General features: G+C 39.4%; 1 protein-coding gene across 10 annotated transcripts in view; it reads right to left on the reverse strand.

The window, feature by feature from the left end:
* LOC116728310 (acetyl-CoA carboxylase) overlaps positions 1 to 25,773 on the reverse strand; it is a 38,406-nt gene extending 12,633 nt beyond the window's left edge. Inside the window, exons 1-43 of one of the 10 annotated variants that reach the window (XM_032576320.1) lie at positions 25,648 to 25,773; positions 24,155 to 24,413; positions 22,906 to 23,038; positions 21,448 to 21,586; positions 20,988 to 21,097; positions 20,801 to 20,882; positions 20,615 to 20,713; positions 20,247 to 20,353; positions 20,042 to 20,152; positions 19,745 to 19,954; positions 19,484 to 19,654; positions 18,412 to 18,573; positions 18,121 to 18,284; positions 17,652 to 17,802; positions 17,385 to 17,488; positions 17,074 to 17,301; positions 16,783 to 16,933; positions 16,568 to 16,702; positions 15,770 to 15,916; positions 15,493 to 15,681; positions 15,241 to 15,341; positions 15,051 to 15,139; positions 14,798 to 14,922; positions 14,122 to 14,235; positions 13,649 to 13,762; positions 13,479 to 13,568; positions 13,255 to 13,373; positions 11,912 to 11,935; positions 11,451 to 11,591; positions 10,512 to 10,655; positions 10,291 to 10,393; positions 10,098 to 10,205; positions 9,930 to 9,986; positions 9,627 to 9,671; positions 7,424 to 7,465; positions 6,679 to 6,894; positions 5,976 to 6,131; positions 5,691 to 5,894; positions 2,829 to 2,984; positions 2,602 to 2,748; positions 1,946 to 2,215; positions 1,590 to 1,687; positions 1,317 to 1,437 (exon numbers count right to left, since the gene is read on the reverse strand). In XM_032576320.1, the coding sequence (XP_032432211.1) occupies positions 1,317 to 1,437; positions 1,590 to 1,687; positions 1,946 to 2,215; positions 2,602 to 2,748; positions 2,829 to 2,984; positions 5,691 to 5,894; positions 5,976 to 6,131; positions 6,679 to 6,894; positions 7,424 to 7,465; positions 9,627 to 9,671; positions 9,930 to 9,986; positions 10,098 to 10,205; positions 10,291 to 10,393; positions 10,512 to 10,655; positions 11,451 to 11,591; positions 11,912 to 11,935; positions 13,255 to 13,373; positions 13,479 to 13,568; positions 13,649 to 13,762; positions 14,122 to 14,235; positions 14,798 to 14,922; positions 15,051 to 15,139; positions 15,241 to 15,341; positions 15,493 to 15,681; positions 15,770 to 15,916; positions 16,568 to 16,702; positions 16,783 to 16,933; positions 17,074 to 17,301; positions 17,385 to 17,488; positions 17,652 to 17,802; positions 18,121 to 18,284; positions 18,412 to 18,573; positions 19,484 to 19,654; positions 19,745 to 19,954; positions 20,042 to 20,152; positions 20,247 to 20,353; positions 20,615 to 20,713; positions 20,801 to 20,882; positions 20,988 to 21,097; positions 21,448 to 21,586; positions 22,906 to 23,038; positions 24,155 to 24,384 (5,607 nt within the window). In that variant the 5' untranslated portion in view covers positions 24,385 to 24,413; positions 25,648 to 25,773. Of the gene's footprint in view, positions 1 to 1,316; positions 1,438 to 1,589; positions 1,688 to 1,945; positions 2,216 to 2,601; positions 2,749 to 2,828; positions 2,985 to 5,669; positions 5,895 to 5,975; positions 6,132 to 6,678; positions 6,895 to 7,423; positions 7,466 to 9,626; positions 9,672 to 9,929; positions 9,987 to 10,097; positions 10,206 to 10,290; positions 10,394 to 10,511; positions 10,656 to 11,450; positions 11,592 to 11,911; positions 11,936 to 13,254; positions 13,374 to 13,478; positions 13,569 to 13,648; positions 13,763 to 14,121; positions 14,236 to 14,797; positions 14,923 to 15,050; positions 15,140 to 15,240; positions 15,342 to 15,492; positions 15,682 to 15,769; positions 15,917 to 16,567; positions 16,703 to 16,782; positions 16,934 to 17,073; positions 17,302 to 17,384; positions 17,489 to 17,651; positions 17,803 to 18,120; positions 18,285 to 18,411; positions 18,574 to 19,483; positions 19,655 to 19,744; positions 19,955 to 20,041; positions 20,153 to 20,246; positions 20,354 to 20,614; positions 20,714 to 20,800; positions 20,883 to 20,987; positions 21,098 to 21,447; positions 21,587 to 22,905; positions 23,039 to 24,154; positions 24,414 to 25,647 lie in introns of all 10 variants that reach the window. The other 9 variants (XM_032576319.1, XM_032576324.1, XM_032576323.1 and 6 more) reach the window with 9 other exon arrangements.
* Positions 25,774 to 26,934: the final 1,161 nt, after the last annotated feature.

Genomic DNA, 26,934 nt, shown 5'->3' on the forward strand with positions numbered 1-26,934 from the left:
TAGCAACATGCCATCTTTAATAGAGCAAGAGTATTTGTAAGGCTTGAACTGTTTCACATTTTGTCATGTTCGCACCACAAACTTCAATATGTTTTCTTGGGATTTCATGTGATATACCAACACAGAGTATAGTACATATATGAAACAGAACAAAAGCATATACATTTTAAATTTTTTTACCAAATAAAAATCTAAAAAGTGTGATGTGAATTTGTATTTAGACCCTCTGAGTCAATGCTATGCAGAATCACCTTTAGATGCATACAGCTGCAAGTCTTGTGGCATATGTTCACTTTAAGACATGCATATGCTTTGATTTAAATTGCTACATTGTCTCTCTGGCTGCAGGTTTAATTTCCTTGTCTGTTAAGTCTCCCAAACCATCGTGATGCCACCACTACCATTATCTTTCAACACCATTTAATTAATAATTAGTCCCTCTAGGAATTTGAGATCCCAACTGTTAATACAAATTCAGTCATCGCGACTCTTCCACAAGTCTGACCAATCACGGTAGCATTTTCTGTATTTTCGTCTTTTCTGACTAATCATTGCACCAGGGCTGAATTTGGAGCAGTCCTTTTAGCCCCACTCTAATTTAACTTCCTGTTAGGACATCTCTGGAAAGCCAAACCTACAACATGAAATCATATATGATGCTAAACGGTTAAAAACGTTTTGAGATGTTCTGTAGTATTTGCTTATAACGTGTATACAGTTCATTGTTAAGTTAAATTATCAATATTTAATTCTTCTTTTGCATGTTCACAACTGCACAGGCCAGGATTTTATGTGTCCTAAGGATGCTATTTCAAGAAGGAACGTGCAAATGTTAATTGCACTTTAAATTTTAGGTATGTTAAAATCTTGTCTTTTTTGGGAAGGTTATGTGCAGCAATTTAAACTTTTTTTGTAAGATCAAGTTATGGTAAAAATAAAGCTTTGCAATAACATTTGCAATTTTGATTGCAACATTTTGAAAAACGTAACAAATCGTAATAGGAAATCGTAAACGTAACAAATCAGTCATTTTTAGGCTGCAACAATAAAAAAGAAAAAGAAAAAAACACGACAATATCATGTAGAAGCTGATTAATTAAATGACTTCTGAAAGCAATTGGCTGCACTGGATTTTATTTCGGTACCAAGTGAAATGTTGGCCACACTTTTCAGATTTATACACATGGACATTTTCCTTCCATTTTACAGCTATATACCTTGTGTTTGTTATCACATGAAATCCCAATGAAACCCACAGAAGTTTGAGGTAGGACTCAAGCCTTCGCTCAAGTTAAACATGTGTGCTTTAGTCTTACCAGATTCATGGTGATGATCTCTTCATAAGCTAAAGAAGATTCTCCAGCAATCATTCCAGATCCCCTCAGGTTCTCCACACCAAGCCCCTCCTCCTTTCCAATAATGTCAGTGATCTTGTACCTGCATGACAGGATCGACAGTTTACATCCAAACCAAATGTGACCGGCAGACTTTGTGAATTTTACACAATTTCAACAGAACGATGCATATTTCTCACATTCTGTAGCAAGATTTTGTTGTTATAAATACAACAATAAAACAACAAATATTACCTCGATTCTCCTTCGTCTTCCACATGTTCACAATGTACAGAGTTAAGAGCTGAGACCTTTTTGTAGTCCTGAGGTGTGAGGTACAGATACTTGAAACCCTGCAGAGAATATAGAACTCATAGTAAATTAAACATAAATAGACAGAAATGTTGATAGAAAACAAATAATATGGATTTTTGAAATGAAGTTGTGGAAATACAGATGACTTTTCCCCTTATAAAACAGGAAAATCTTGTAAGAAGAAGAAAACTACATTTGTTTTTGCAAATAAATAATACTCTCTGCAGATTACCCATAGATTTTAAAAACACCCAACAACCCTGAGTTGGTTTATGATGCCTGAAACATTTCCTGACCTTGTATGGATCAGCTGGATCCTGCCAGGCCACATGGAACATGTGTCGGATCTCCTCCGCCAGGCCGATGCGAGCGCCGCTGTTTGCTGCGATGTAGATGCGAGGGATGCCGCTCTCCCTCGCCATCTCGGAAGCTCGTAGAAACAGAACGTCCTCCTGAGGTCCAAATGAGCCTATCTTGTGAGTGATATCATTGCTTATGACTATGATCTCACGTCCTGCTGGATACTCGGGGGTTCGCAGAGTCATCCGCCACGCCACCATGCCAATCTGCACAGACAATTAGACAATTTAGAGTGATAAAGGGGGAAAAAAAACATATTATGAATACAAAATTTTAAGATTTAAGATTTGTTTTAAGACTGATTAGAAAAGAAGCTACAAAACTGGACACAGGATTTTATATAAATTGTTTATATTTGTTTTTTTGTTTGATATAAATGCAATCTTCTGAAAAAGTTCTGACTTTATAGACTAAAATCCTGAGCTTTGCAGGGAAGAAAGTGCCTGACAACAACTCAAACAGACAGCCAAAGCAACAGAGACACCTACAGAGGAAATCATGAATTACATACTTAAAAATATATGTCAAAATATTGACAGAAAAACCTCCGTTTTTATTGTATGTGTTCGTCTATGCAGCTTAACTCACTGACCTCATTTCCTCCTGGGAGTCTGTTCATCTGCACCAGCTGACCCTGTGCATCCAGAACCAGCTCGGTGAAGGTGAGGAGCTCAGGAGGAGGCGGGCATTCAGGAAGCAAAGCATAGGCCTGACTAGAGTTCCACAGCTTTTTCAAAGACTAGGCAATAACAAAAAGATAGAAATGAGCATTAAGAAATATGCATCATTTTTAAAAAGAATCTAGTTTCTGTTCAATACCTGTCTGAACATTTCAGGAAAGTCGTAGACATATGTGGTGCCCAAAGATTGAGCCTGGAAGCGCTTGGACTGTAACAGGTCCTTGGTCACGTAAGGCGTATTGATTAGCATGCCATGCAAGGGGCCTTGTTTGTCACCATATGCCTGGAACATAATCTGGAAAGACAAATTATAAAATTAGCCAATTTACTTATGCACTGTTGTCTTCAAACTTGGGATTAAAATGGAAAAAATAAAACAATTATTTAATGATTATGACGTATCACAGTACCACTGACATCACATTCGTAGTTAAATTCTATTGCAACTACAAACAGTGATCCCCTTAAATTGAATGAAAAAGCAGAGATGCAGAAATCAGAAATCCGATTAATTTATATTAACCAACTTTGTAAGAGGTCCAACCCGTCAATTCCAGTTAAGTAAAGTCTGAACAACAACAAAAAGAACTTAGAACTTTTTGTCTCTCTGCATCACTGAAAATTGTGCAGTGGAATCCTCCAAGTTATAGGACAGAAGTAATTAGAAGACTGGGCAATATGGCTGAAAAAGTTTACAATAAGAATTTCATAGGAATTAATTATTTTTTGTCTTCTTCCTACTCTTTTTTGGACTGGATATGAAAGTTTTGTTTTCTCGTTTGATTAATTTTCTGATGTACTTTTGGTCATCTTCCATTTTATTTTTCTTTGACATTTTACATGTTTGTAAAATAAATAAAGACTTCATGTAATTTCATATCGATAATTATTGATTACTTTTTTTTGTTTTAAGTATCCAAAATACTCCCAAACTACTGACGTGACCCTTCCTCTTGTAACCACAATGTCCTCTTAAGCCGATTTGATCATTTTCCTTCCATTACACCGAGACGTTTTTGTTTTAGTTATTTTTCTACGCAGTAAAGCTAGATTCAGAGTTGACGCTTTGAACCGGGCGCATGGCAGCGTGCACCAAAAGCGCCGACGCCAGAAACGTTTCCGGCGTCCGCATTACTATAAACGCCATAGCGTCCTATCAGATTATCATACGCAATGAATACGTGCAGTGACTACGCATGCCTGCGCATGCGCATTAAGAAGTCCGACAGTCAGGAACTGTCAGTTCAGCATACGCGAAAAGTTGTGACGAAAATAAGTCATTAAATTGTTTTCAATGATAACTAGATATATATACATGCATTGTCGTGGTTTCAAAGTGGATTTAAAGCAGGGTCTAGCTGCAGCTGCAGTCAACTACAACACACACCCATGTAAAACTCATTAACCCACTTAACCGCTAAGTCGGGATGTCACACGGCTGTTAATAGCAAAGTGTATGACGATCTACGTCATGATTCTATGTTGCTGATTAAATAAAAATCATATGGTAATGACAGTGTATACTTGTCTGATAGATATAGCCATCAGTTCGTGCTAAGCGTATGACGATCTGACAGCGGATGCTGATCTGACCGTCTTGGATCTCGCGCGCTCATCGCGAACTTTCAAAAGCGCCGAATGGTGGAACAATATGAAACGACTTCCACTCCACATACTCCGCATACCACGCAGACTCCGTGTGCACTGTCGGTGGACGGTGATTTCAAGCTTATATTTTCTTACAAGTCCTTCATTTTCCACAATCATAATGGATACTAGCAAGTTTGATGAGCTAGTCGGGCGTCCAGATCTCTTTCTTCTCCACCAGACACCGTACAACTGTCGGCGCTGCACAGAGAGCAGCAGTCACGCAAAGCTGACTCTCAACATGGTGAGCTCGGTGTCGCAATTCGCAAACATTTTCGATGTGAACACAGTCCGACACCGAGTACACGTCCGCAGTCTTAAGAAAAAAAAAAAAACCTTTGTGAGAACGTGTCCCTCGGACGTTGGCTTCGGGACCTACGGACGTTCTCTTTACGACGTCGGCTTGAGCACGCGCGGACATCCGAGGAGTGAAGTATGGCCGAATATGTTGAGGGCGAACATGAAACTGCTGCTGGCATGTTACTTAAATTGTTGCTAGGTAACCAAAGAGCGAGTGAGTCAGTTGATTCCACAAATCTTTCTTAGCTAAGCCGTGAGAGGTTGAGCAGTTAAAGCCTTTCCTCTGCCTTCTGCCTACAACAAAGTGCGGTTCTGGGTAAGAGTTTAGCGAAATTATAAATTTTATATTAGATAATAGGTATTGATCTATGGTACAGCATCCAGCACCACAATGTATTTCTTATTCTGTAAAACAAAACAGATAAAGAAATTGATTGGCTGAATAAGGACAATATTCTCCTTTTTTAAGGCTTTGACATACTCGAACTGTAAAAGATTGGTTCCCATTTAAATTTTACTGATCTCTCTCACGAGTTTCTCCAATCTTCAATTAAAAAACAAAATGGTAACCTCTCTGTCATGTAGAAGGAATACATGAAGAAATCAATGGATAACCAACCCCCCCCAAACCCTCTGAAAAAAATTAATAAATGGAAATGTGAACCAAAGTAAATGTTTGCTGATGGTTTAATATGGATTTAGTCTTTTTCTTTTGAACATGAAGTTAATGAATGAATCACAGGGATGAAAGGATGATGACCCAATGACTGGATGAAGCAAGTCTTACCTCATCTGCTGCAGGAAGCAAAATAACACAAAAAATTGTCCACCAGGCAAAGGGCCCAAAACCAAATAGAGGATCCCCTCTGAATTGTCACAAATCTTAAAAGTGACTTTTTAAAATAATTTTTTTTTAAATTCTTTACTCACAAAGTGCAACCAGAACCATAGCCTTCTAGAAATAATTTGTAGTCCCTTGCCCAAGACTGGACAATAAAAAGAGGATGAGATGAAAAATGGATGAGTGTCCCACCTGTCGATCTTTGGGCCCCACCTGTCCCGTTCGGGAGTCGGTGACCTCCTTGTACAGACTGATATCCAGGTAGTAGCCTGACTCATTAGTTAGGAAGAGCCGGATAGGAATTTGCTTTCCCGTCGGAGTCAGGCGGATGTTGATTTTTAGTTCAGCTTGCAGGACGCGAAGCTTCCACAGACGGCTGCCATAGCGCATCACCATGGAGCGCACAGACTCCTCGATCTGACGTTTGTACGGAATTAAATTACTAAGCAGCAAATGCGCTTATGATAATCTGTGCTGCGTGTCAAATGTTTGACAAACCTTTGATGGGTCCATGATGACTGTAGGGACAAAGTTGAGGAAGATGTGGTTACAGTCTGTCCTCACAGTTGTGTTGTTGAAAGCCACCTCCAGTTCATCCATGGCTTCCAGCAGAAGACGCTCTGCTTCATTGTGAAGGTATTCAAAGGAAGCTTCCTATTAAGTCAACAGAACAGTAGTTTGAATAAGATTAATAAATAAATCCTGTATATTATAAAACCATTTGGGAAAGGAGATGCACCAAGAGATACACCAGCATCCCATTCCTGCTGACGGCAGGATTTGGTTGGTTTTTACTTTGTCTGGCCCTGATGTGGTGAACAGCTAGAAAGAAACTCAAAAGTCCAATTATTTCCTGATCAAAGTACACAACATAACTAAATGCTACCAGGTAAACACGAACTCCCACTCTTTAGTGTGGAAGTTGCTGTGAAGGGCAGAATACAAAGTTAGATGTTATTTTTAAAGCACAAAGTATTACAACCAAATGCTAAAGACCGTTAAAAATGTCCACTTCATCATCTTTATGTCTTCATCTTAAAATATTAATAAAACCTTGTTTTATGGTGGCACCCTTGCTACTGATATAAATAACACTTCATTATAGGCAGGCTAGAAAATTCATTCATAATTTAAATCTTGTTCTTATTATTCAGATTTTGATTATTTAGATAGGGGAAAAAAAGTTTCCATCTTTTCTCACCTTTGTGACCAGATCGGAATGGCGGATGATTGCTCGGACAAAGAATCGATAGTCGGTAACCTCTGTGCCCACCTCCACACGGGCTGCGCCCAGGTACAGGTGCATCTTGTGGTTGGCGCAGGGAATGGCGGTCAGTGCAAAATTGCGCATGCGGTTGAGCTCCAACTGGAAAGCCAACGCCGGCTCCAGGTGTCGATAGATCCTGTCTTCTTCAAACTAAGAGGAAAAGCAGAGAGACGAAACCAACAGTTAGCTCAAGAAAGTTTTGAAAAAGCTTCTTTCAACTCATATCTAAACACATTTTCTGTAGTTATAACATCTAACAGTCTTTTTAATAGGAGATGTAGCAGGAGAACATATTAGGACCGAGTTGATATAAGAGTAGAGAGACGCCTTGGAGCAACACAATGTATTAAGCAAATGAAATCCTGAACAATCTTAATCTCAGGAAGCTGCTAATGGGTGTCATTTCTCTTAAATGGGGAACATAATTAAAGAGTTCATTACTGTAATGAGTTTTAGTGGAGTGGAGTTGCACAGAAACTATCAGGCGTGCTGGACAAGACGAGTCATCACTAATTCGGAAAGAATAAAACTCAGGAGCGCTGAGGGAGGGGTACGAGTGGTAAATCTGTTTTCTTTCCAAATATAATGGAAATGGAAGACTCTTAATCAGTTTAATGTTAGCAACTGATGATTTTTAGCAAAGAGTGGACCCTTTAACCCGTTTTAGGTCAACACCTACCTTATCTCTCGCCCGGAATGTGAAGAATTTTGGGAATTCTCTCTGTGAATAAAATTTTTGATAAAACATACATTAATAGAAGGTAACCTTTAAAGCATTCAAACTTCATATCAGGTGAAAAGGCATAGTCTGGTTCTAGCTTTCACTACTCCGCAGGGAGCAAGTCTGCTGCGTTCCTAATGCGGTGCATTGATGTTTTCTCGCTATAATTTATCAGCCATACAATCAGAGTGTTCACAAAAGCAGCAAGTTATTATTGGTGCACTGACAAGCCACGTATACATGCAGCACTTGCTATGCTGATGAATAAAATATCTTCTTCCCTCAGAGACATGTGATCTTCTGAATAATGCCTGGTAGCGCTGTTTGACGCTATCAGATGAAGCGTCCCACTTGCCAAAACAATGCCTGGGCGATTGGAGATGCTCTTATCAACTCGCAGCTGACGCGATGATGAGAGAGCTGCAAACCTCCAAAGACATGATTTGGTGTCGTGATTAAACATCGCTTCTACTTAACATTATAGATTTATAGAAAAAATACTTTTCACAATGCAAGACCTTGGAATGAATACATACATCACATAGGCGGGAAAACTAGCAGAATACCCTCTCTGTAAGATGTGGCAGCTAACATGATTGGGCTCTTGTTATACCTCTACGAAAAGACAAATTAAAAGAAATAACAGAGGTGGGAGACATGCAAATCTTTTCAAATTTAATCCAAATTGACAAACAAGAAGAGAAGGATACATGGTTTCCTTTTTCTATAAATGTAGATTCATCAGCATAGATAGGAACCAACCAAAAAAGGTGGAAGTTGATCAGTGTTGTATAGTAACGAAGTAAAAATACTTCACTACTTTACTTAAGTATATTTTGGAGTACTTCATACTTTCCTCGAGTATGAAAATTTTTGATGACTTTCACTTTTACTTCACTATATTTCCGAACTTAATTGCGTACTTTTACTCCGATACATTTTCAATGTGTGGTTTAGTTACTCGTTACAAAAAAGCGAGAGAGAGAAACGCAAGTGTTTTGACCCCACCTACTGATTAGCAAGTAGCAAGTAGGCTACCGAACAAAGTCCGTAGCCTGCTTGCCTGGGCTTGTTCATCACCTCCAATAGGATACACCTGTTTCGCTTCTCCCATTGTTGGGGAAATCAGAAATCAGAACACCTTACAGCTGGCGGGTGGGAGGGACGAACAGAGAAGAGTGCTGCCCACTGACGCGGCTCAGGGATTACGTGACACGCAGCGCCGTGCCCTATAATGCACTGTAAGCTATGTAATGTGTTTGAGGCAGTTGACCAAAATCCCGGACAATTTTTAAATTCCCCCCGGACATCTTTTTAGGTCTGAAAAGTAGGACATGTCCGGGAAAAAGAGGACGTCTGGTCACCCTAGTTCAATGGGGGACAGAAGCCATAGCGATAGCAATTTAGACTAAATTTAACGAATATAGGAAAGGCATGCAAGTTCAAAACCACAAACATGTGCTACTCTTTAAAACTGGAACAATTTATTAGCAGGTTTCATTTTGCCTGCACTTGGTTGGGTACATTATTTTAAGTTTATTTGACAAGTTTACCAAAATATAAGAAATGTCATTCAAACTTGCCTTGTTTTACTTTTTACTTGTACTTTTCATTACATTACTTGAGTACATCCATTTTTACAGTAATTTCCATACTTAAGTACAAGAAGTTTCAGATACTTTAAGACTTTTACTCAAGTAACATTTCAGTCAGTGACTTCGACTTTTACCAAAGTCGTATTTTGGAGAGGTACTTGTACTTTTACTTGACTCTGAGATTTCAGTACTTTATACAACACTGAAGTTGATTCTCTGCTTAGATGAAACCAGATTAAACTTTTGGCCTACATGGAAACTTCTATATGAGACAAAAAACTTAGCCTGCATATAATCCTGAACACCCCGTCCACCCCCTTGAAGCACGGTGGTAGATGCATTATGCTGTGGAGATGCTTTTCATTAGCCTATATATGAAAACTGGTCAGAGTAGATGGAAAGACATGATAATACTAGAAAAACGACAACTTGTCTATTACAAGAGACTATTTAATGATATTTATTAGAATCAAGTTAGATTTGACATTAACTTGATTTTTAGTACGCTCTTTCTCCATAAAGGTGAGCAAGAACAAATCAGACTTCACTTGTCTCTCAGTACTTACATGAAACCTTTGGTCCACCTCACAGTTGACTTGTTTTCTGAAATCCTACCATCAAAAATGAACAAAAGCGAGGCATGCAGAAAGATACAGAGAAAGAGAGAAGACACGCTAAATTTCAAATTATTAGTGTAATTACCACAGTAATACAGTTCAATATAATTGTTTATAAAGTACAAATAATTACAGAAAGAAACATGCAAGACTTAGTACATTTGTCATATTCTGTGAGATGCCATTAAAACTGCTCAATTGGTGACATGCGAAGAAGCAGACGGTGTACTCCATGGAAATCAAAATTCCTACCTTCTGAGCTACTAGAAATGTCAGTCTTCGGATGCCGTGTTCAAAGAGCAAGGATTTCTGAAATAAAACAATTTCAGCGCTGCATGAACCTTTTTTGTGCATTTCAAATTTTAAATGCTGCTTGCGAAATTGAGAAAGACTTGTTTGTCAACAACAACCTTTGCTAACCTTTGACTGAGTGAACTCCCGAAACATGGCTGCCAGGCCATCGTCGTCGATGTCGCTGTCTGTCTTTATCGCTACGTTCAGGATGTGGATAGGCTCTTCCTGGACACTCTGTATGATAAATTAAGCTGTATTTATTTCAGGTTACACAAATGTACAGGTCAATTACATGGCTGTGCTGGTCTCTAGTCATCACCTTGGTGTCCTCTTCACCATACAAGACAGGGTTGCCTCCATCAGGGAACATAGGACTTGCAGGTGGTGAGTCAGAAAAGCAGCTCAGGACATCATTAATGTTCCTGCAAGGAGACAAAAATCATAAAATATATTTTATAAATGTTTAATATTTTATTTTTCTCTCAGTGATACCAGGGGTAGAGCTTTTTCTTAAAAAAGAAAATAAAAAAAGATACTGACCTTGTAAACTCTTGGAAGGAGCGGAAAGAAACCATGGCTCCCATACGTTGACAGGGTGGTGTAAAAGACGTGTCCAGCAGGACATCACTTACACTGGCCACATGCATCATGCCGTAGTGATTCAGGTTGGATGAGAAGGACATCCTAATATGTAAACGTAAAACAAAGTTGAGGAAAAACTGCCAGTTTGGCAAAATTGAGGGTGGTTATCCCAGACCACCTTAAAAACCAACTCAGTTTTGATCCCTCTGTTTTCTGGCAGGTCTGTAAACAACGTTACCATAATTTTAGAGATGCACCGAGAAATCGACTTGTGAATGGAATAGGGTGAAAATCCAATATTTTTCTGTTCAGCAAACGCACCGTGCTCTTCCACCGAAACAACTGCACTCTGGACACTTTTACTGAGTAAAGACGACTTTAATATAAAATGTTGAAACAAGTCTGTGCTTCTACATTTTTCCCACTTAAAAAATTTCCTGTTACAAATGAAAATTTTTTTTTTACTGAAACCAGTACTTTTCTTTTATCCATATTAAGGAATTCTTGACAAGCTCCTATATCTGCACTAGAAATTAGACATAAAAATACTTGTTAAGATTTTGTGTTTTTGAGATGTTATCATATTTAAAACTTTGATCGGTGCATCTCTAATTTCTATTACAGCAGAAGAAAGTCTCACGTCTAAGATACAAGGAACTTGAGAGAAAAAAAAGCAAGAACAATTATCTTTCATGTAATTAATGTAACTTATACAGGCTGTGTCAGTTACATTACAGGAAGGAAAATATACTTCTCATGTGACAAAGAAAAGCTAAATCCACCAGAAAGACCCTTTAGATTGTTTCCTTTCATTTGGTTAGGTTGTTAGTCAGTAGGTGATAAGATTTCCCAGACGTTGCACCAACTGTGACCACTAAAGACATTCTTGAATCTAACCTTTCTTCAGATTCCAAATCTTTCTTCTCAGCATTCTCATCCTTAGCTTCACTATCCTGGGATTTAAGCTCCCGTGGTTTTGGTTCCTGTGCTTTACCATCCCAGGTCTTAAGATAGTCCAGGATAGGAGTGGCCATTTTCCTGACAGGGTAGAAGTTTTAGTATTGGATATTCTTACTGATGCCCGTTATTTCTCCCATAACTTTCTTTGTTATGTAACATTACACACCGTCTAAGCAACACTGAAGGACTTGCATAACAGTTTTGATTAAACACATAATCTCTAACACATAAGTGTAAACAAAACATTTGCACAAATAAAGGCCAACAACTTTGCACTAAAAAATTGCACTAGAGTGCGCAGGTTTTTTGACATTTAAAGGTCTTTGTTAAAATGGTATGCAGTTTCTACTTTATCGTGCAATCATTAGTTTATGCGATAAAAAGTATGTTCACAATACCTGTTGAGAGTTGGAATGTTCCCTCTGCAATCAAACAACATTGATTACAATGTGGTTAGTGTCAAGCATCAGCAGAAGAAGACAGTCAAGATAGAGAAGTGTGTGGGAATATCACCCTGGGTGAATTACAGTCTAATATTAACAAAAGAATGAGGAATGAAAAAAAAACAACACATATCCCACTTCCTGACTGCTCCTTTTTAAAACATGCATAATGAGATGTTAAAAACCTCCTTTTTGTCAAGAGATGATCCTTTAACACACACATGCTGTTGTGTCATCTAAAATTATGTGCCAAACGTAAAGGTTAATTCAGCCATGTCAGATAAATATCATGCAACAGAATGAGAACAGAATAGCATAAGCAGGACATCAACAAATACAATCAGCAAAATCAAAGAGCAATGCACAAAAAATATAAACGACAAGGGGGGGGAGGAGCAAGCAAAAGTGTCAAAACATACAAAGCAAAAAATCTAGCATCAAACCCGAAATCCAGCAAATCAAACATCTCTGTCATTAGGATTGTTTCTGTTATGTTTAACATAAAATATAATATATTTGCTTTGGTTTCTAATTTTAATGGAAAATCAGTGCATTTTAGAACTCAAACATGTGAATTTAGTTGCTTTCAGACATCACAAAATGTAAACATTAAACCACTTTACTTTGTGTGACAAACAATGAGGATAAAGGACACAGTGGATGGAACATGGATGGAATGTTCACAAATCACAAGGAACCATTAATTATAAGAGATTATTTTTTTAAATGGCCAAATATACAGTGTTCTTTAAAAATATTTCAACCTCTTGACCTTTTTCAATTCTATCATATCAAAATCACAAACACCAATATATTTTGTCAGGATTTTATGTGATAAAATCGTACACAAAATAGTCTGTAAATATGAAGCGAAAGGAAAATTTACAGTTGTTAAATACTTTTATACAAATAAAAATCTGATCAAATTCACATCTATTCACCCTAAATGAAATCCAGTAAAACTAACTGTTTAAAAAGGTCATATAATAATGTCCACCTTTGCATAAATTACCCAAATTATGCTAAAGATAGCAGTATCTAGAAGTACAAATCTACCTAGTCTGTAGCTATAACTGAAGCAAAAATGACTGTAAGAATCAGGGGGACTTTGCCAGTGCTACTTTGTCATATAAAATCCCACCAAAAACAATACAAAAATAAAAAATCAAAGAACATAAGTATTTTGAAAGAAACTGTACTGTATATTTATAATCAAATACATCGTAGTGCTACTAAGTAATAGCAAAGAAGTAGAAAGATGATTCACAACTTTTGGAGATCATAGTGGCATGTGTTACCTGTTAGGATGTGAGGTGGGAAGCATGAACTGGAACTCTACCACACATGTGTTGTCCTTCAGCTGTCGATGCTGAACGCTGTTGAGTTCATAGGCGATGTACGCTCTCCGGACATACACCTGAGTTCAATGAAGACGAAGCCACAGTATGTGAAGCGCCTGTAAGTTTGTTGAGTTACAGCTACAGGAAACATACTGTCGGACTGAGCTCATTGTTCGTCTCACCTCCAGGGCAGCCATCCTGACCACCTGATTACTGTGGTAGAAGAAGTTGGGCAGAACATCAAAGATGGACGTTTCTGAAAGGATGAGTTTCTACGAAAGAAAAATGTTATGTGTTAACCCATTTTGTTGGCACAATAATGGAAAGAGCAACCATCTTGTTTGCTACCTACCTGCAGGTTCTCAATGCAGAACTGGTGCCCATACATATCAATGGCAGATAGGAAAATGGACTCCACCTGGTTGTGTCGTAGCTCATAGGAGGGAAGGTGGGACGCTATCAGAACCTGGGTGAGGAAGATTAATGGGGTCCTTCAAGCATATGACACACCACAATACTTCTTTACTTATCTTATGACATCTTGCAACAGTATATACCTTCATGCAGTTTTACCCCCGGAATTTGTCTGTGGCTATAGAGTGTGAAGCATGTAATTATCCATCTATGCCTAAATTCATACTCATTAAAAACTCCTGTCACTATATTGTCTCTGTTACTGTAGTAGGCCTTTAGTGACACCTACTGGCGAAGTAAGGCAGTTGAAAAGTCCTGCTTTTTGCTCACAGGTCCAAATTCTTGTTTGTTGCTTTCAGAATTGCGTGTGCTGTTGCTGTAGGAAAAGGGGAGCTGAGGGCGACACCTGACCTGCCGAGCGCGCAGAGCCACCTTGGCGTTTGTTGTCTTGCTGAGCTGAGTGAGCTCAGTCAAAATGGTCATCAGTTCATCTGTCAGAGTGGGATCACGACCACATAGCTGATCCTAAACACAGTGTTAAAACATAAATTATTCATAACAATAATAATAATAATAAAATGTACATCTCTAGTCAACCAAATGTCATGCGAATGCATTATGAAACAGTAATTAACATTTTATACTACTTCATTTTTCTGAAAGTACACATAAGGAAAGAAATTAAATAGATTATATTCTATGTTTTTTGGCTTCAACATACAAAAAACAAATATGGCAGATATTTGTTACAGCATTTTCCTGTTAATATTTATTTGCATCCAGTGTTGCATAAACTTTTCACCAAGATCTTGTTTTGGTGATGGGAGAGTCTGATCAAAGATCTTCAAAACTGCAATATGTAATTTTTTACATGTGTGTATTTTTATTTATATGCAATCATTGCTACCCATGCTAACTAGTCTGCATACATATATAAAACATATTTCTGACATTTGCTTGGAAATGAAGTCTCGTGCTCCCTGAACCCAATGAATCCTGGAGTTGTCATCTTGGAATATGACCATGACATCAGGGAAGATCAATATGACAACACACAAATCTTTTCACAGAAAGGCTGGACACTTACAATCAGCATAGTCACCAGCAGGTTCTTCTTGGTTACTTGTGCGTGGGAGAAAATGTAGTTGACAACATTGACCATGTCAACTTTGTTTTCCTCACGAAGTGTAAACACGCACTTGTCGTAGTGTCCTGCAAAGAAAGCATCGCATGGGGCAAATGAGATGAAAGTACTCCATCAAATGAAAAGAGAAAGCCACTGCAACTCTTCAGGGGACATAGAACAAAATTCTAATTGACTCCGATGTGTGTCATCTCACCGTTCTGGAACTGGATCTCTACTTTCAGGTACTGTCTGAGCAAGTCCATGACCACTGCCTTCATGTGGCCTCGGATGCCACTTCGATACCTGATTGAGACGAACAAATAAGTACAGCTTTGCGTAAAAAAAACCCCAAAAAACAAATTCAAGAGTATGTAACATAATAAGCTGTGGAATACATGGCTTACTTCTGCACCAGCTGGACGATACTTTGAGTGTTCATGAAGAACACTTCTCTCTCTGATTTCTTGTTGAGAGTAGCAGCGTGGCTGTCCAGGATGTTTGCAATCTGGAAACGATGGAGTGAGTATTTAATGCAGGCAGCAGAGACTCAAAAACTAAAGACTCATTTTCCTATAGATTAGGACTGATTTCGAAGCAGGAATTGCAGCTGAGAAAAGCAATGTCTACATAGTTAAGTTGGTGTGATAAATGTGTACCTGCTGGCTGGGAAACTGGCACAGCACAGACGTTATGTTGCTGGCATACTGAGCCATTTCCTTCTTAATGGACTTCTCCACAGCAGGAGGGATCCGGCCTGAAACACTGGTCATGATGTCTTGAAGTTCAAGAAGGGGCAAGGAGGGGTCACGCATGGTTTTCATGAGCCTTTCCACCCACTCTTTCAGCTGGGAGACACACAAAGCACATTTTGGTTAGAATCTACCATTGTAACAATTAATCTGAGCGTTCACTTGCATTTCCGCAAATTCTTACTTTAGCGCTGAAGAACGGCTCAGGAAGGCAGTACCCGTTCATGATGTGAACGAGATGATCCAGAGTGCTGTGGAAGACCCTGTGCAGCTTCTCCCCTCTCAGAGCCACGGCCTGGGTTGAAGGAAGCGTCCCTGTGTAGAGCTCCGCCTGTAGGTAAGAAACGTATCAAAACGCAGCCTGTTGTCATGACCACACACAGACTAAAAGATATTTTTAGATACATGAATTTAAGACTTTTTAAGGATGTGAGTGTTCTGCCATTTGAATAATAATTAGTCAGGGTGGGTTTGGTGTGCAATAGACAATGAACATGTGGAAAAGAACCTCATGCACACATTTAAGCATGCTGGAGGGTTTGTAATTATTATACTGTCCTATTAGTTGTCTGATAACCATCATGAAAACCTGGCCAAAGTCAGGTCTGTCTTGAATTTTTCTAAAGACAGCAGCATATTTGGGTCCAGACACACTGAAGCAGGGAGACGTCTCTTTTTATCAGATAATGAAGCTGTCATCTTTGTTGGCAGCATTGATTTACTGTCTCACTGATGTTCTGACTCCAGAATGATGTATCAACACCTCAACAACCACAGTAAAATGTCTTCAATATGCAGCAGAGTATAAATCTGCACCCTTTAATCTGGACAGTTAACACATTTTAAACAAAATTTTTTAACTTTGTTAAAAAAAAAAAAAAGAAAATAAATAAAAAAAACACATTAATCCAACCTAAACAGACAGGTATTCCATGCTTTGGAATTCTAAAATGCATGCTTGGGTATATTGAATCTGTCCAACCTGTTGCACTCTGCTTGGGTCATCCAGTTGCAGTTTGGCGATGACACAGCCAGGTTCCAACGCTGCTCCGACCCTCTTCACATAATGAATACAACCCGACTCTGCAGCAGTGAGGGTCATTACCATTTTCATCACCTGAAATTCACCGAAACATTTAGAGCTTGAAGTAGTTTCAATCTTTCTGGGTTTGTTCATGCTTTGGATGGACACTTTACCTCTATTTCTGCAAAGCACTGTCCCGCAAACACATGTCCGCCATCCTCTACTGAGTACTGAATGAGTTTTCCTGCTGAGGGGGATCGCAGCAGCGACGGATCGTTCTCCTTCTCAAAAACACAAGTCTTGTTCCCAATCGTAATCCGATACCTAAGTAAGGAGACACCCTTTACTTTAACATAACCAGATATGTGACGTTTTAAATCTATAACATGCTGTATTTTCTGTAAAAAAAAAAAAATGAAGTGACCACTTAATGTGCCAAAAATAATAATTATGTACAGTCTTACCTATCCACCTCTTCCTTCATGTATGTAGTGTAGCTGCTTCCATCGTAAGACAGCAAAAGACCTCCATCACTCAGACGATGAACGTCCACCTCCGCTAAAGAGCTGTTCATGATCACAACGTACGAGTTGGGAGACTGCCGTGTCACTTTCAGGACATACTTGGTGCCTTCGTAGATCAGCTCCACGTCCACAGTGTTCTGTAGTGTGTGCGCTGGCAGCACTTGGCCCCTGATGAAAGAGAACAAAGGCTCGTTGTTTCCCAACAAGAATGTTTAATTTCTTAAAAGTTCATTCCGGTTGTATCTATTTACCTTTCCAAAGAATGCAGAAAGTTGGAAACACTGTTCCTTAGATTGACGTCTGCTACATGGAGAGCCCCGCTCACAATGCCAAGCATGGTATCAGGACGCTCCGCCTGCATGCAACAAGTTCTGTACCGCTCAGTCATGAAAACCTTCATCAGTGAATGCTAAGGAGCTGAGTTTGACCAATATCTACAATACTGACATGGATTTCTGTTTCAGCCCTGCGACTTGATTTGTTTTCTGCACGACCAGTAGGTGGCGACGGCTTCATACCTGCATCTTCTCTGAAATGAGTCGGTCCAGCCAGCCCGTATCGATGCTGTTATGCTGAAAGCTCTCGGTCTCCAGCAGCTTAATGAGGTATTCGACTGTTGTTCTAAAGTCTCCTCTGATGGACAGCTCCTTGAGAGCAACCACCATGTTGCTGAGAAAAATACAAAAAACAAAATAAAAATCAGATTAGGAATGATCATAAAGACGTTCTTCCCTAGCAATTAACCAAAACCCACCACACTTAAATGTACTGATTAAAGGGGTCCCCCATTGCAAATAAAAATAAGGTTAATTTTTCAACTCTGTGGAGACTAAACCATGTGCAGTTATAACAGATCTTCTTTACAGCTCCACATGTTGTAATGTTCTTCATTTTTATTAATCCAAAGGAAGCCTCTTACTAATTTGCTTAGCTAAATCCGAGTGGGGGTATCTTTTTAGCGGTGGTAGTGTTTTAATGTTAACTCACGAGATAGCTTCTTCACGATTCTCTCCCCAAGAGAAGCAGTGTCCAAACTGGGAGTCGGCAAACTCGTGCAGGCCTCCTGCTGCTGCGACGCTGAAGTAACCCCACACGTTCTTATTGCTCCGGAAGTTCAGCTCCTGCACTGTCCCGGAGCTTGGTTTGAAACCCTGCAATTGCGCAGACACATAAAAGATACACTAATTTACCTTTAAAGGGCTAAATGTTCACAAACTGAAAACAACTACAAAAAGAGACCACAGATATTTGGTTGTGAGAAGAGAATCGGTGTCGTACCTCATCGGGGTTTTCGCTGGTGATGCGCGCCGCGATGACATGTCCCCGTGGGCACGGTGTGTTTGACAGAGACTCAAAGTCAATAGGAGAGTCTCCCCAAGGCTGGACTCCATAGAGCATCCGGATGTCTTTGATCCGATGAAGAGGAATACCCATCGCAATCTGAAAAAAAAGTTCATGTTCATGCTAAGAAATTCGCTTGGAAGACAATGACAGGTTCAATAAGTCAACTTTTTGCATTTTGTTATGTTACAAACACGAACTTGGTCTGAATTTTGAAATTGACCAATTATTGCATAAAGTGGGGGGAAAAAGAAGTCATGGTTTTCAAAATGTTTAAACCAAATCCAGCGCAAACTAATACAAAGTCCCATAATTGAAACATAGCAGCTTCTTGATGTTGGAACACTTTTCTTCAACAGGTGAAAGGAAGCTAGTCAGAGGTAACAAGAACATGGATGGTACTAAATAAAAGGAAATCATGGAAGATAGCAAGTTAGGAGCTGCAAAACACTTGGGACAGAGGTGAAGGTTTAAAATAGAATAGAAAGGAATAGAGATATCTTTTAATGTCCCGCGTTGGGAAAATCCAGGTGATTCACAATCATGCCTTTCCCTGTGTTGCACATCACACCGAATCAAAATAAACTACAAGTTTGGCGTTATATGACAAAAAGTGAAATGTTCAAGAGGTATGAATACTTTTCAAGGTACAGTGACCTGAATATTACACATTAGCCTTTCCAAGGCATGGATATGAGGATCAAATTTTCAGTTTACAAGACAATGTCAGTCATTTCCCAGTGGGACAGAGAGGGTGGTCACTCATCCTCCCACAAAGACGCCCAATCAGCTCGGCCAGAAAGCTTTCCCAGCCTTTCTGCTTCACTGCCTCTGACCTATTTATGCACAATCCTAAACGCTGCAGAACAGACCTCGTGACCTAATGATGCTACAACGCCTGGATCCACCACACTGTCTCTGCATATTGCCTGTTTCTTTTTTCAAATGGTATCCAAGGAAACAAAGGGGGGAAGGGAAACTTGCAGGGTTTTTTGCAAGATTTACTGACCTGCATTTGAGCGGCAGGCAAGTTGACATCAGCCACCATCTCAGTGCAGGGGTGTTCCACCTGCAGACGGGGGTTGAGCTCCAAGAAGTAGAAACTGCCATCTTGGCTGTAGAGGTACTCCACAGTTCCTGCGCTGACGTAACCAACCATCTTAGCCAGCCGCACAGCGCACTGCAGAAAACATAAATAAGCAAAACAAATAACTTAAAGGCTTAAATCCAATCATATTCATGTTTGAAAGCCTGGCAAGTTCAACTAAACCTTTTCCATATCTTCAAACACATCCGAGGTGGCAATGGTGGCCGGAGCCTCCTCTATGATTTTCTGGTGACGGCGCTGCACAGAACAGTCTCTGCCGAATAAGGAAATCGCATTTCCATACTGATCCGCCAAAATCTGCACCTCTAAGTGACGGGCGTGCTTGGCTAGCTGCATGACAAAGATAGGCGATCCTGGAACTTCAGCCTGGACCTAGACCGCCGGAGGGAGAGTGTGATCCTGATTAGGTGAAACAAAACACCCCTCGGCTTAAAATTAGACATGTAAATGAATGCTTACCTGTCTGAAGAGATTAGGGAAGTCATCAGCGCAGTTGACTTTACGGATACCTTTTCCACCACCGCCCTCTGAGGCTTTCACCATTATTGGATAGCCAATCTTCTCTGCAGCCTGGAAATAGGACACGGGAGTTTTAAGAAACCCTTTGAGCATGCACTACCTCTGCACAGATAAAACGACGGTATGGTGTTAAAACTGTGCTTACTTTGAGGCCCTCTTCTACATCCTGGATGCAGCCGCGCTCATACAACTCGTTAGGTACATTGATGATTTTCTTCTTTTGATTGCTTTCTGACCATTCCACTGTCAGGCCTTAAAATATAAAGACAAACAGCTAAAGTGAAAAGATAAATAGCCTTAAAACACCAGTAAGATATAGGGAAATGAGCTGACAGAGTAGCAGTTATTTTCCTGCAATCAGTGAAAAGCATCTATAATCGCTGCAAGGTCACAATGTCAACACCCTTCAGTGTGGAAGTTTTTTCTGAGTGAAGAAAACTCAGTTCACTACTTTTAGTGTGAGCTTAAAAAAAACTTTTTAACAGTATAAAAAAAAAAAAATCTTTTAGTTACCTGTTCCACTCCAGGGTAAAGTTGGAATACCGGCGGTCTGAGCTACAATGGAAGAGGCAATCTTGTCTCCAAGAGCCCACATAGCTTGACTTGGAGGACCTAGAAAACCGTACAAATTAAGGAAATCCGAATGAACAAAAGTGGGTGGAAAAATGTAGGAAAAATAGGAACCCAAATCTCCTTTACCCATGAAAGCAATGTCATGCTTGTGAAGAAGCTCTGGGAGTTTTGGGTTCTCTGAGGCATGACCCCATCCTGCCCACACAGCCTGCAACATGTAAATAAACAACAGTGACAAAGGAGACACAGCTAAAAGAAAAATCATTAGTTAACTGTGGAAAAAAGAAAAAAAAAATGAGCACACTCTTTGTACCTGAACAGGTATACGCTTTGCAATGTCAAGAATGAGCTCGACATTGGCATAGTTGTTGTTGTTGGTTCCTCCAGGTACTGGCACATAATGGTCGGCCATTTTTATGTATTCTGGGAAATGCAAAATACCTGATTTGTGAAATGACTCAAAAGTACAAGTCAAACGAGTCGGATGCAGTCTACTTCCTGGTCGCTAACTGCACTCGTTCCATTGCAAAAAGGTAACCATCAAGACTAGATGCAAAGATTACTACTAAAACTGGATTAACATGCATGTGTAAACAGGCAAATCTGGTTTTTACTGAATCATTATGTTGGACAGACATCAAATTCAGTGTTTCAGGAACCTGTTTACTAACTTCTTAATGACTCCAGGTCATAATCTATAACTAATGGGCTTCAATTATTGACTAGCTCCATGTGAGCAAAAAAGAAAAAAACACAACTAAGAGAACGCTGACCTGCATTGGCTTTCAGGTCTTCTGGGGTTACCATGACAACAAACCGAATTGCCCTTTCATTGCGGAACATCTCGTAGGCCCAGCGGCGGATGGAGCGCATGCATTTGACTGCAGCAATGCCGTTGTTGGCAATCAGCACCTGAACGAGCAAAAATATTTTGATAATTAAAGTTTATTTTTTCAGTGAGATGAAAACAAAAAAAGCGATGGAATGAAAATATTGTACGTTCAAGTAGATTCTTTAAAAAGTTGTCATACTGAGTGAACCTTTTCACATTACGAGCAAAAACTTTAGAAGATTTTTGTTTGGATATCGGGCAGTAACTGTGAGGAAAAGAAGCAATATATATATATTTTTTATAAGAGTATCACAGTTCAGTTCTGAGAATTTGTTAGATGTGGAAAGAATACTACATAAAGACCAGGATGCAGTTGGCTACAAACCTAGTAGGTGACACAGCAAATATACAGAAGAACAATACACGAGCTGCAGTGTTAAGCAAACACTGCACATCTCTGTGAACAGACCATCCCTACATGTTGTGGTGGCAGCATTATGTTGTGGGGATGTTTTTAAAGAACCGGCCAAAGTAAGCAGAAAGGGGGAAGGAGAGCGGTAGCTGAATATAAGCCTGTCCTGGAGAAAAAAAAAGTGCTACATGTTTTGAGCAGGACAGATAGACAAGAAAAAAACTCTCCGACATTGTAAAGTCGGACACGTTTTGGGCGATATTTACTTGTCCACGACATTTTTTTTTCTGATTGACAGTGGCTCTAATACATACCATTAAATGTACTAGGTTCTTAAAAATAAATAAATAAATTAGAGACTCCAGAAAGATTGAAAAAAAAAAAAACTAAACACATGGTACTGAAGAGATACAAATTATTGACTGGTGAATTTAAAAGTTTCAGGGCTAATACAAAGAATTTTTAGAGGGATAATGACTAAAAAGGAGGGCTGTTGAATGAAGCTCACTGTCAAAATAAGAACCTAAATTGTATCCCTGTATACACAATATGTGTTTTATTTTTCTTACTTATAAATGACAAATTGGAAACCATGTGTCACATTTTCTTCCATTTCAAAACTTGGGGTTTCTTAGCATTGGTACATCAAAGAACAATCAAAACATAATATAATACACTGAGATTTGTATAACATATCTAAAAGTTCAGTTGTTCCAAGACACTGACTAACTAGTTCTCAAAAGTTTTTTTTTTAACAAGAGCACCAAATAACATGAATTACCTTCTTTTTTTTTAAAGGTTTTATTGGCACTAGTGGCCTTTATTTGATAGTGAATTGACAGGAAAAGGGGTAATGAGAGAGGGGGAAGACTTGCGGGAACGATAACCAGGCCGGGAATTGAACCTGCGACAGCCGTGTCGAGGACTAAGGCCTCTATATGGGGGTTGTGCTTAACCCCTGCGCCACCACAGCACCCCATGAATTACCTTTTCAATGACCTTGGTACCACCAAAGCGGGTGACAAATTCAGCAGGTGAAGCGACAGTGAAGTCCCGTTGAAGATCAATCCGCCTGCGATCTCTGCCTTGTTTCACCAAGTGGAGCCCTGACATGCTTGGTCTGTTTAAAAAAAACAAAATAAAAACACAAGAAATACACAAAATCATAAACTAATACAGGCAAATCCTCAGTGTGCGCCTTTTGGGTACAAAAGAAATCTGTTTAAAGCCCAGCATTCAGATCACCTAATTTAGATAAGAAACTTATCTGCATTTGCAAATTGCTTGACTACTGTATCTCACACGTAATTGCTTGTAGGTGAGTTACACAAGAGCCCAGAAACGTCTGTGCTAAAAACCTGAAAAGCACTGGCAGGAAGGGAATACCAATGCAACAGGGAAAGCACAATGTGCAAAACAATAACTGGAATTCTTTTACCGGGATTAAAACACAGCTGTAACAACATGGGCTCAGTGAGATTTGCGAGTTTTAACTATCAGTCAGAATAAGAGCTATGACAAACACGTGGAGAATTGCTATCAGCTAGCGGGTGTGGCAGGACTGAGCTTGTATGGCTGGTTAGCTTTCTGTGGCCTGATCCTGACTGGTTGCATCACTGCAGGGGTCACGGCATGAGGCGAATGAGTTTCAGCTAGTTTGACAGTTTGAGATGTAAATGGCTGCCTGAGGGATCCCCATCCAGTGTTTAAAGTTGTATTTCTACAACTATTTCTAGAGTTTTCATCCTGCTGGCTGCGAGTTTGAATACTGTTTAGAAATAAAATTTAAGTGAAAAACAGCGGGAAAAAAATGATCTCAACAAAAAAAAAAAAAGTTACATGAAGTCAAAAGAAGATTTTGGGGTTTTTTTAGGGAGTTTTTCGACAAATGTCCATCAGTGCTGAGCATCTCCTTCTGACTCCTACTTAAAAGATTTCTGTGTGTGAGTCTTTCATGTTTTCCAAACCCACACTCAGAAATCTTTGCGCCGTCTCCTGGAAAACCACACACACACAGTGTACACACAGAAACCCATGTGCAAATATGGAGACCGCATTTTTCAGACGTACTGTAAAAAGGCCTTATGCACGAATGGAAAAGTACAGCTATGCTCTAACTCACACTGGACCACACAACAATTCACATCTGCATGCCTTACACATTAATTCCAATGGGAAAAAGAGTTCTGAATGAAGACAAACCTAAGAAAAAGAAAAAACACAAATTGATGCTCACCTTAAATTGTGCATGGTGCCTTCAATGTGATCGAAACCCATCTCATTTGTGCTGTCGGAGCTACAGGAAGACGGTGACAGCGATCTGATCTCCTTGTCCTCCAGCGACCCGTCTACCCTTCCGTGGACTTCATCCTCGGAGTTCTCCTCCGATATGGAGCCCACCAGGAAGTGAGATTGCAAGGACCCGACGGCCGGGTTCTTCTTGGCGGCACCGTCCTGCTCTGCCATGGCCGGCCAACGCGAGCAGGCAGCGAATACTGAAAATGGGAAGCGGCACAGAGGCATAATGAGTTCTAAAGGAGGGTCAAAGTTCATAACATATCGCATCACATCAAGCTGCAGCATGGTGCTGTTTGTTAAATTGCAAAAGTGGATTGCATAAACACAACTTTTATTGATATTGCAACACTTGGGTAACAGAAAGTGACCCAGATCCTTAACAGCATCTAGAAAGATACACTTTATTAAACACGCCACTCTTACATACAATGTATGTATACAATTATTGCAATGCATTCAACAGTAGTTAGGAGGCCAAATATATCAGAGGCCCTAAGTGCCAATTAAGAATTGGCTTTTAAAACGCATATTTATATAAATTATTGAACAAAAGTGTAAAATGAACCTAAAAAAAATCTACAGTGATACATATCCTAAACAGTTTTACAAAAATGCATAAAAAATTTATTTAAATAAGCCCTTAATTTATGAGTTGGGGTCTACTTCACAAATACATACAAATTACCATTAAACACGCTTTTCCTTTACAGCGTGACACTATTACAAAGAAAATACATACTAACCCTAAATATATATATATATATATATATATATATATATATATATATATATATAACAAACACAAGAGCAAACTAAATATGTGGATAAACAACGACACTTAATGCAAGTAAATGTAATTCTAAACTCCTCAGTAACTTTTTAGGTTTCTAAATTACCAAGAATGTCCAACTTAAAGTGAAACACCGAGCGGAGAAAACAAGCTCACTGACTGTTACCCCTCTTGTTGGTTTAAAAAGGGAAGAAACGTCTCTTAGGGCACACCTTACCTATCGGTAAGTGCTTGCGGGACCAGAAAAACAAGCCGAACACAGCAGCCAGACACACGGTAAAGGTGAGCCAGGGAAACATCACTAAATGACAACGATGGCTGCATTTAGCTTGTTATCTAACATAACTCCCTGTCAGACATAATAATATTACATAACTAAAGCTCTTTATTAAAACCTCGCTTCGAGTTTACTTCACCTGTCAAAGCTAGCTGCCTCTACTGTTACAGCAGGTAGAGACGAGAGGAGGATAAGATGCTAATATGGCTAGCTCACAAGGCGACAGCTAAAGCTATTATAATGCGTTACAGTGAACAGTGGCACTGCCTGAACGCGAATCCTATAGCGTAAAACACCAGTCCCACAGCGTGGACTCTTTGTTAGAACATCATCTGGGATAATATCTAGTCGGCATGAAACCTACCGGTGCAGATAAACCGACACGTAATCCTGGAAAGGTTGACTGAATGAAATCAATAACTTAGCGGTTTCTTTCGGACATGTCTTTCTTCTGCAAGATTAAACAAACAAAAAAAAAAAAAAATTGAAAGAAAATACATCATGGTGAGGTCACTCCACTCTCGCAGCCGCTTCCACAGCATGAGAGTGGGGTGATGTGATGATGCGCAGGAAGGTTCTACTCCGGGGACAATGACCTATGACAACTTCTTCCGCTGTAGAACTAGTTCCAATAGATAACGTTGCTCCCAACGGGTTTTCAATGTGGAGATGAAATTAAAGTTCCTTTTTAAATTTTTAATAAAGCCTTATTAAATAATAAGGCTTATTATTTAAGCCTTATTTATTTTTTATTAGTACTTTTTAAGTATGACAATTAAATTTACTGCATGTCAAAAACACAGAAAGAAGAACATCAGCAGTTTCATGAAGTGAGACTTTAAAGACTACCTCAAATTTACAAAACACCTGCATCTTTAAATTTGTTTCTTCTCCTTTCTTGATGTCATAAAATGTTGATTAATTTAAATTAAATAAATAATCAGGGCGAACTACACTAAAATCAAGTCAAACCATAAAGTATTTTTTCAAATGTTAGATAGATTCGAGTTGAGTATTTCATATCTGTAACAACTACATCTAGAAACTCTCCATTCATGGCGGACCAATCAAAATTCCAAATGCTTTTGTAGGCGGGGTTAGAGCGGGCGCACGAGGAGATGCACCCGGAAGAGCCGGACTGTCAACTGCCATTGCACGTGCGTCGTGTGCCGGTGTGTTGTTATCTGGTTTCAGTCTCGAGCTAGACTCCACCGTTTTAACATACGTTGGTTTGTAAATTTACCTGCCGTTGACCAAAACGTCACAGTATTATGTCCAGGGATCAAGTTATTTTTAACTTTTTTTGTGAGGGTCACGTCAAATCCTGCTGTAGAACATATCGCTCATATTGCTTATGCATTCATGTTAATACCACAATGCAAGGGAAATAAGCAAGAGGCTACGATCAAATGTCCAAACTAACCAACTCAGCTTATTCAGATTAATGATGAGTACATTTTTATGCAAAATAATTGTGTACCCTCATGTTTTGTCGATAACGTAATATATGCCCTTGAGTAGGAGATGAAGGAACTGAATCATTGACGTAAACTAAAGGAATATACAATCTTTGTCAATGCCGTTATGGGCCGCTAGATGGCAACAGAGGAGTTAAGTTTGGTTTACATCGTCAATACTGTATGGGATCGTC

The sequence above is a fragment of the Xiphophorus hellerii genome, chromosome 11 (genome assembly GCF_003331165.1).
Source record: "Xiphophorus hellerii strain 12219 chromosome 11, Xiphophorus_hellerii-4.1, whole genome shotgun sequence".
Taxonomy (NCBI): Eukaryota; Metazoa; Chordata; class Actinopteri; order Cyprinodontiformes; family Poeciliidae; genus Xiphophorus; species Xiphophorus hellerii.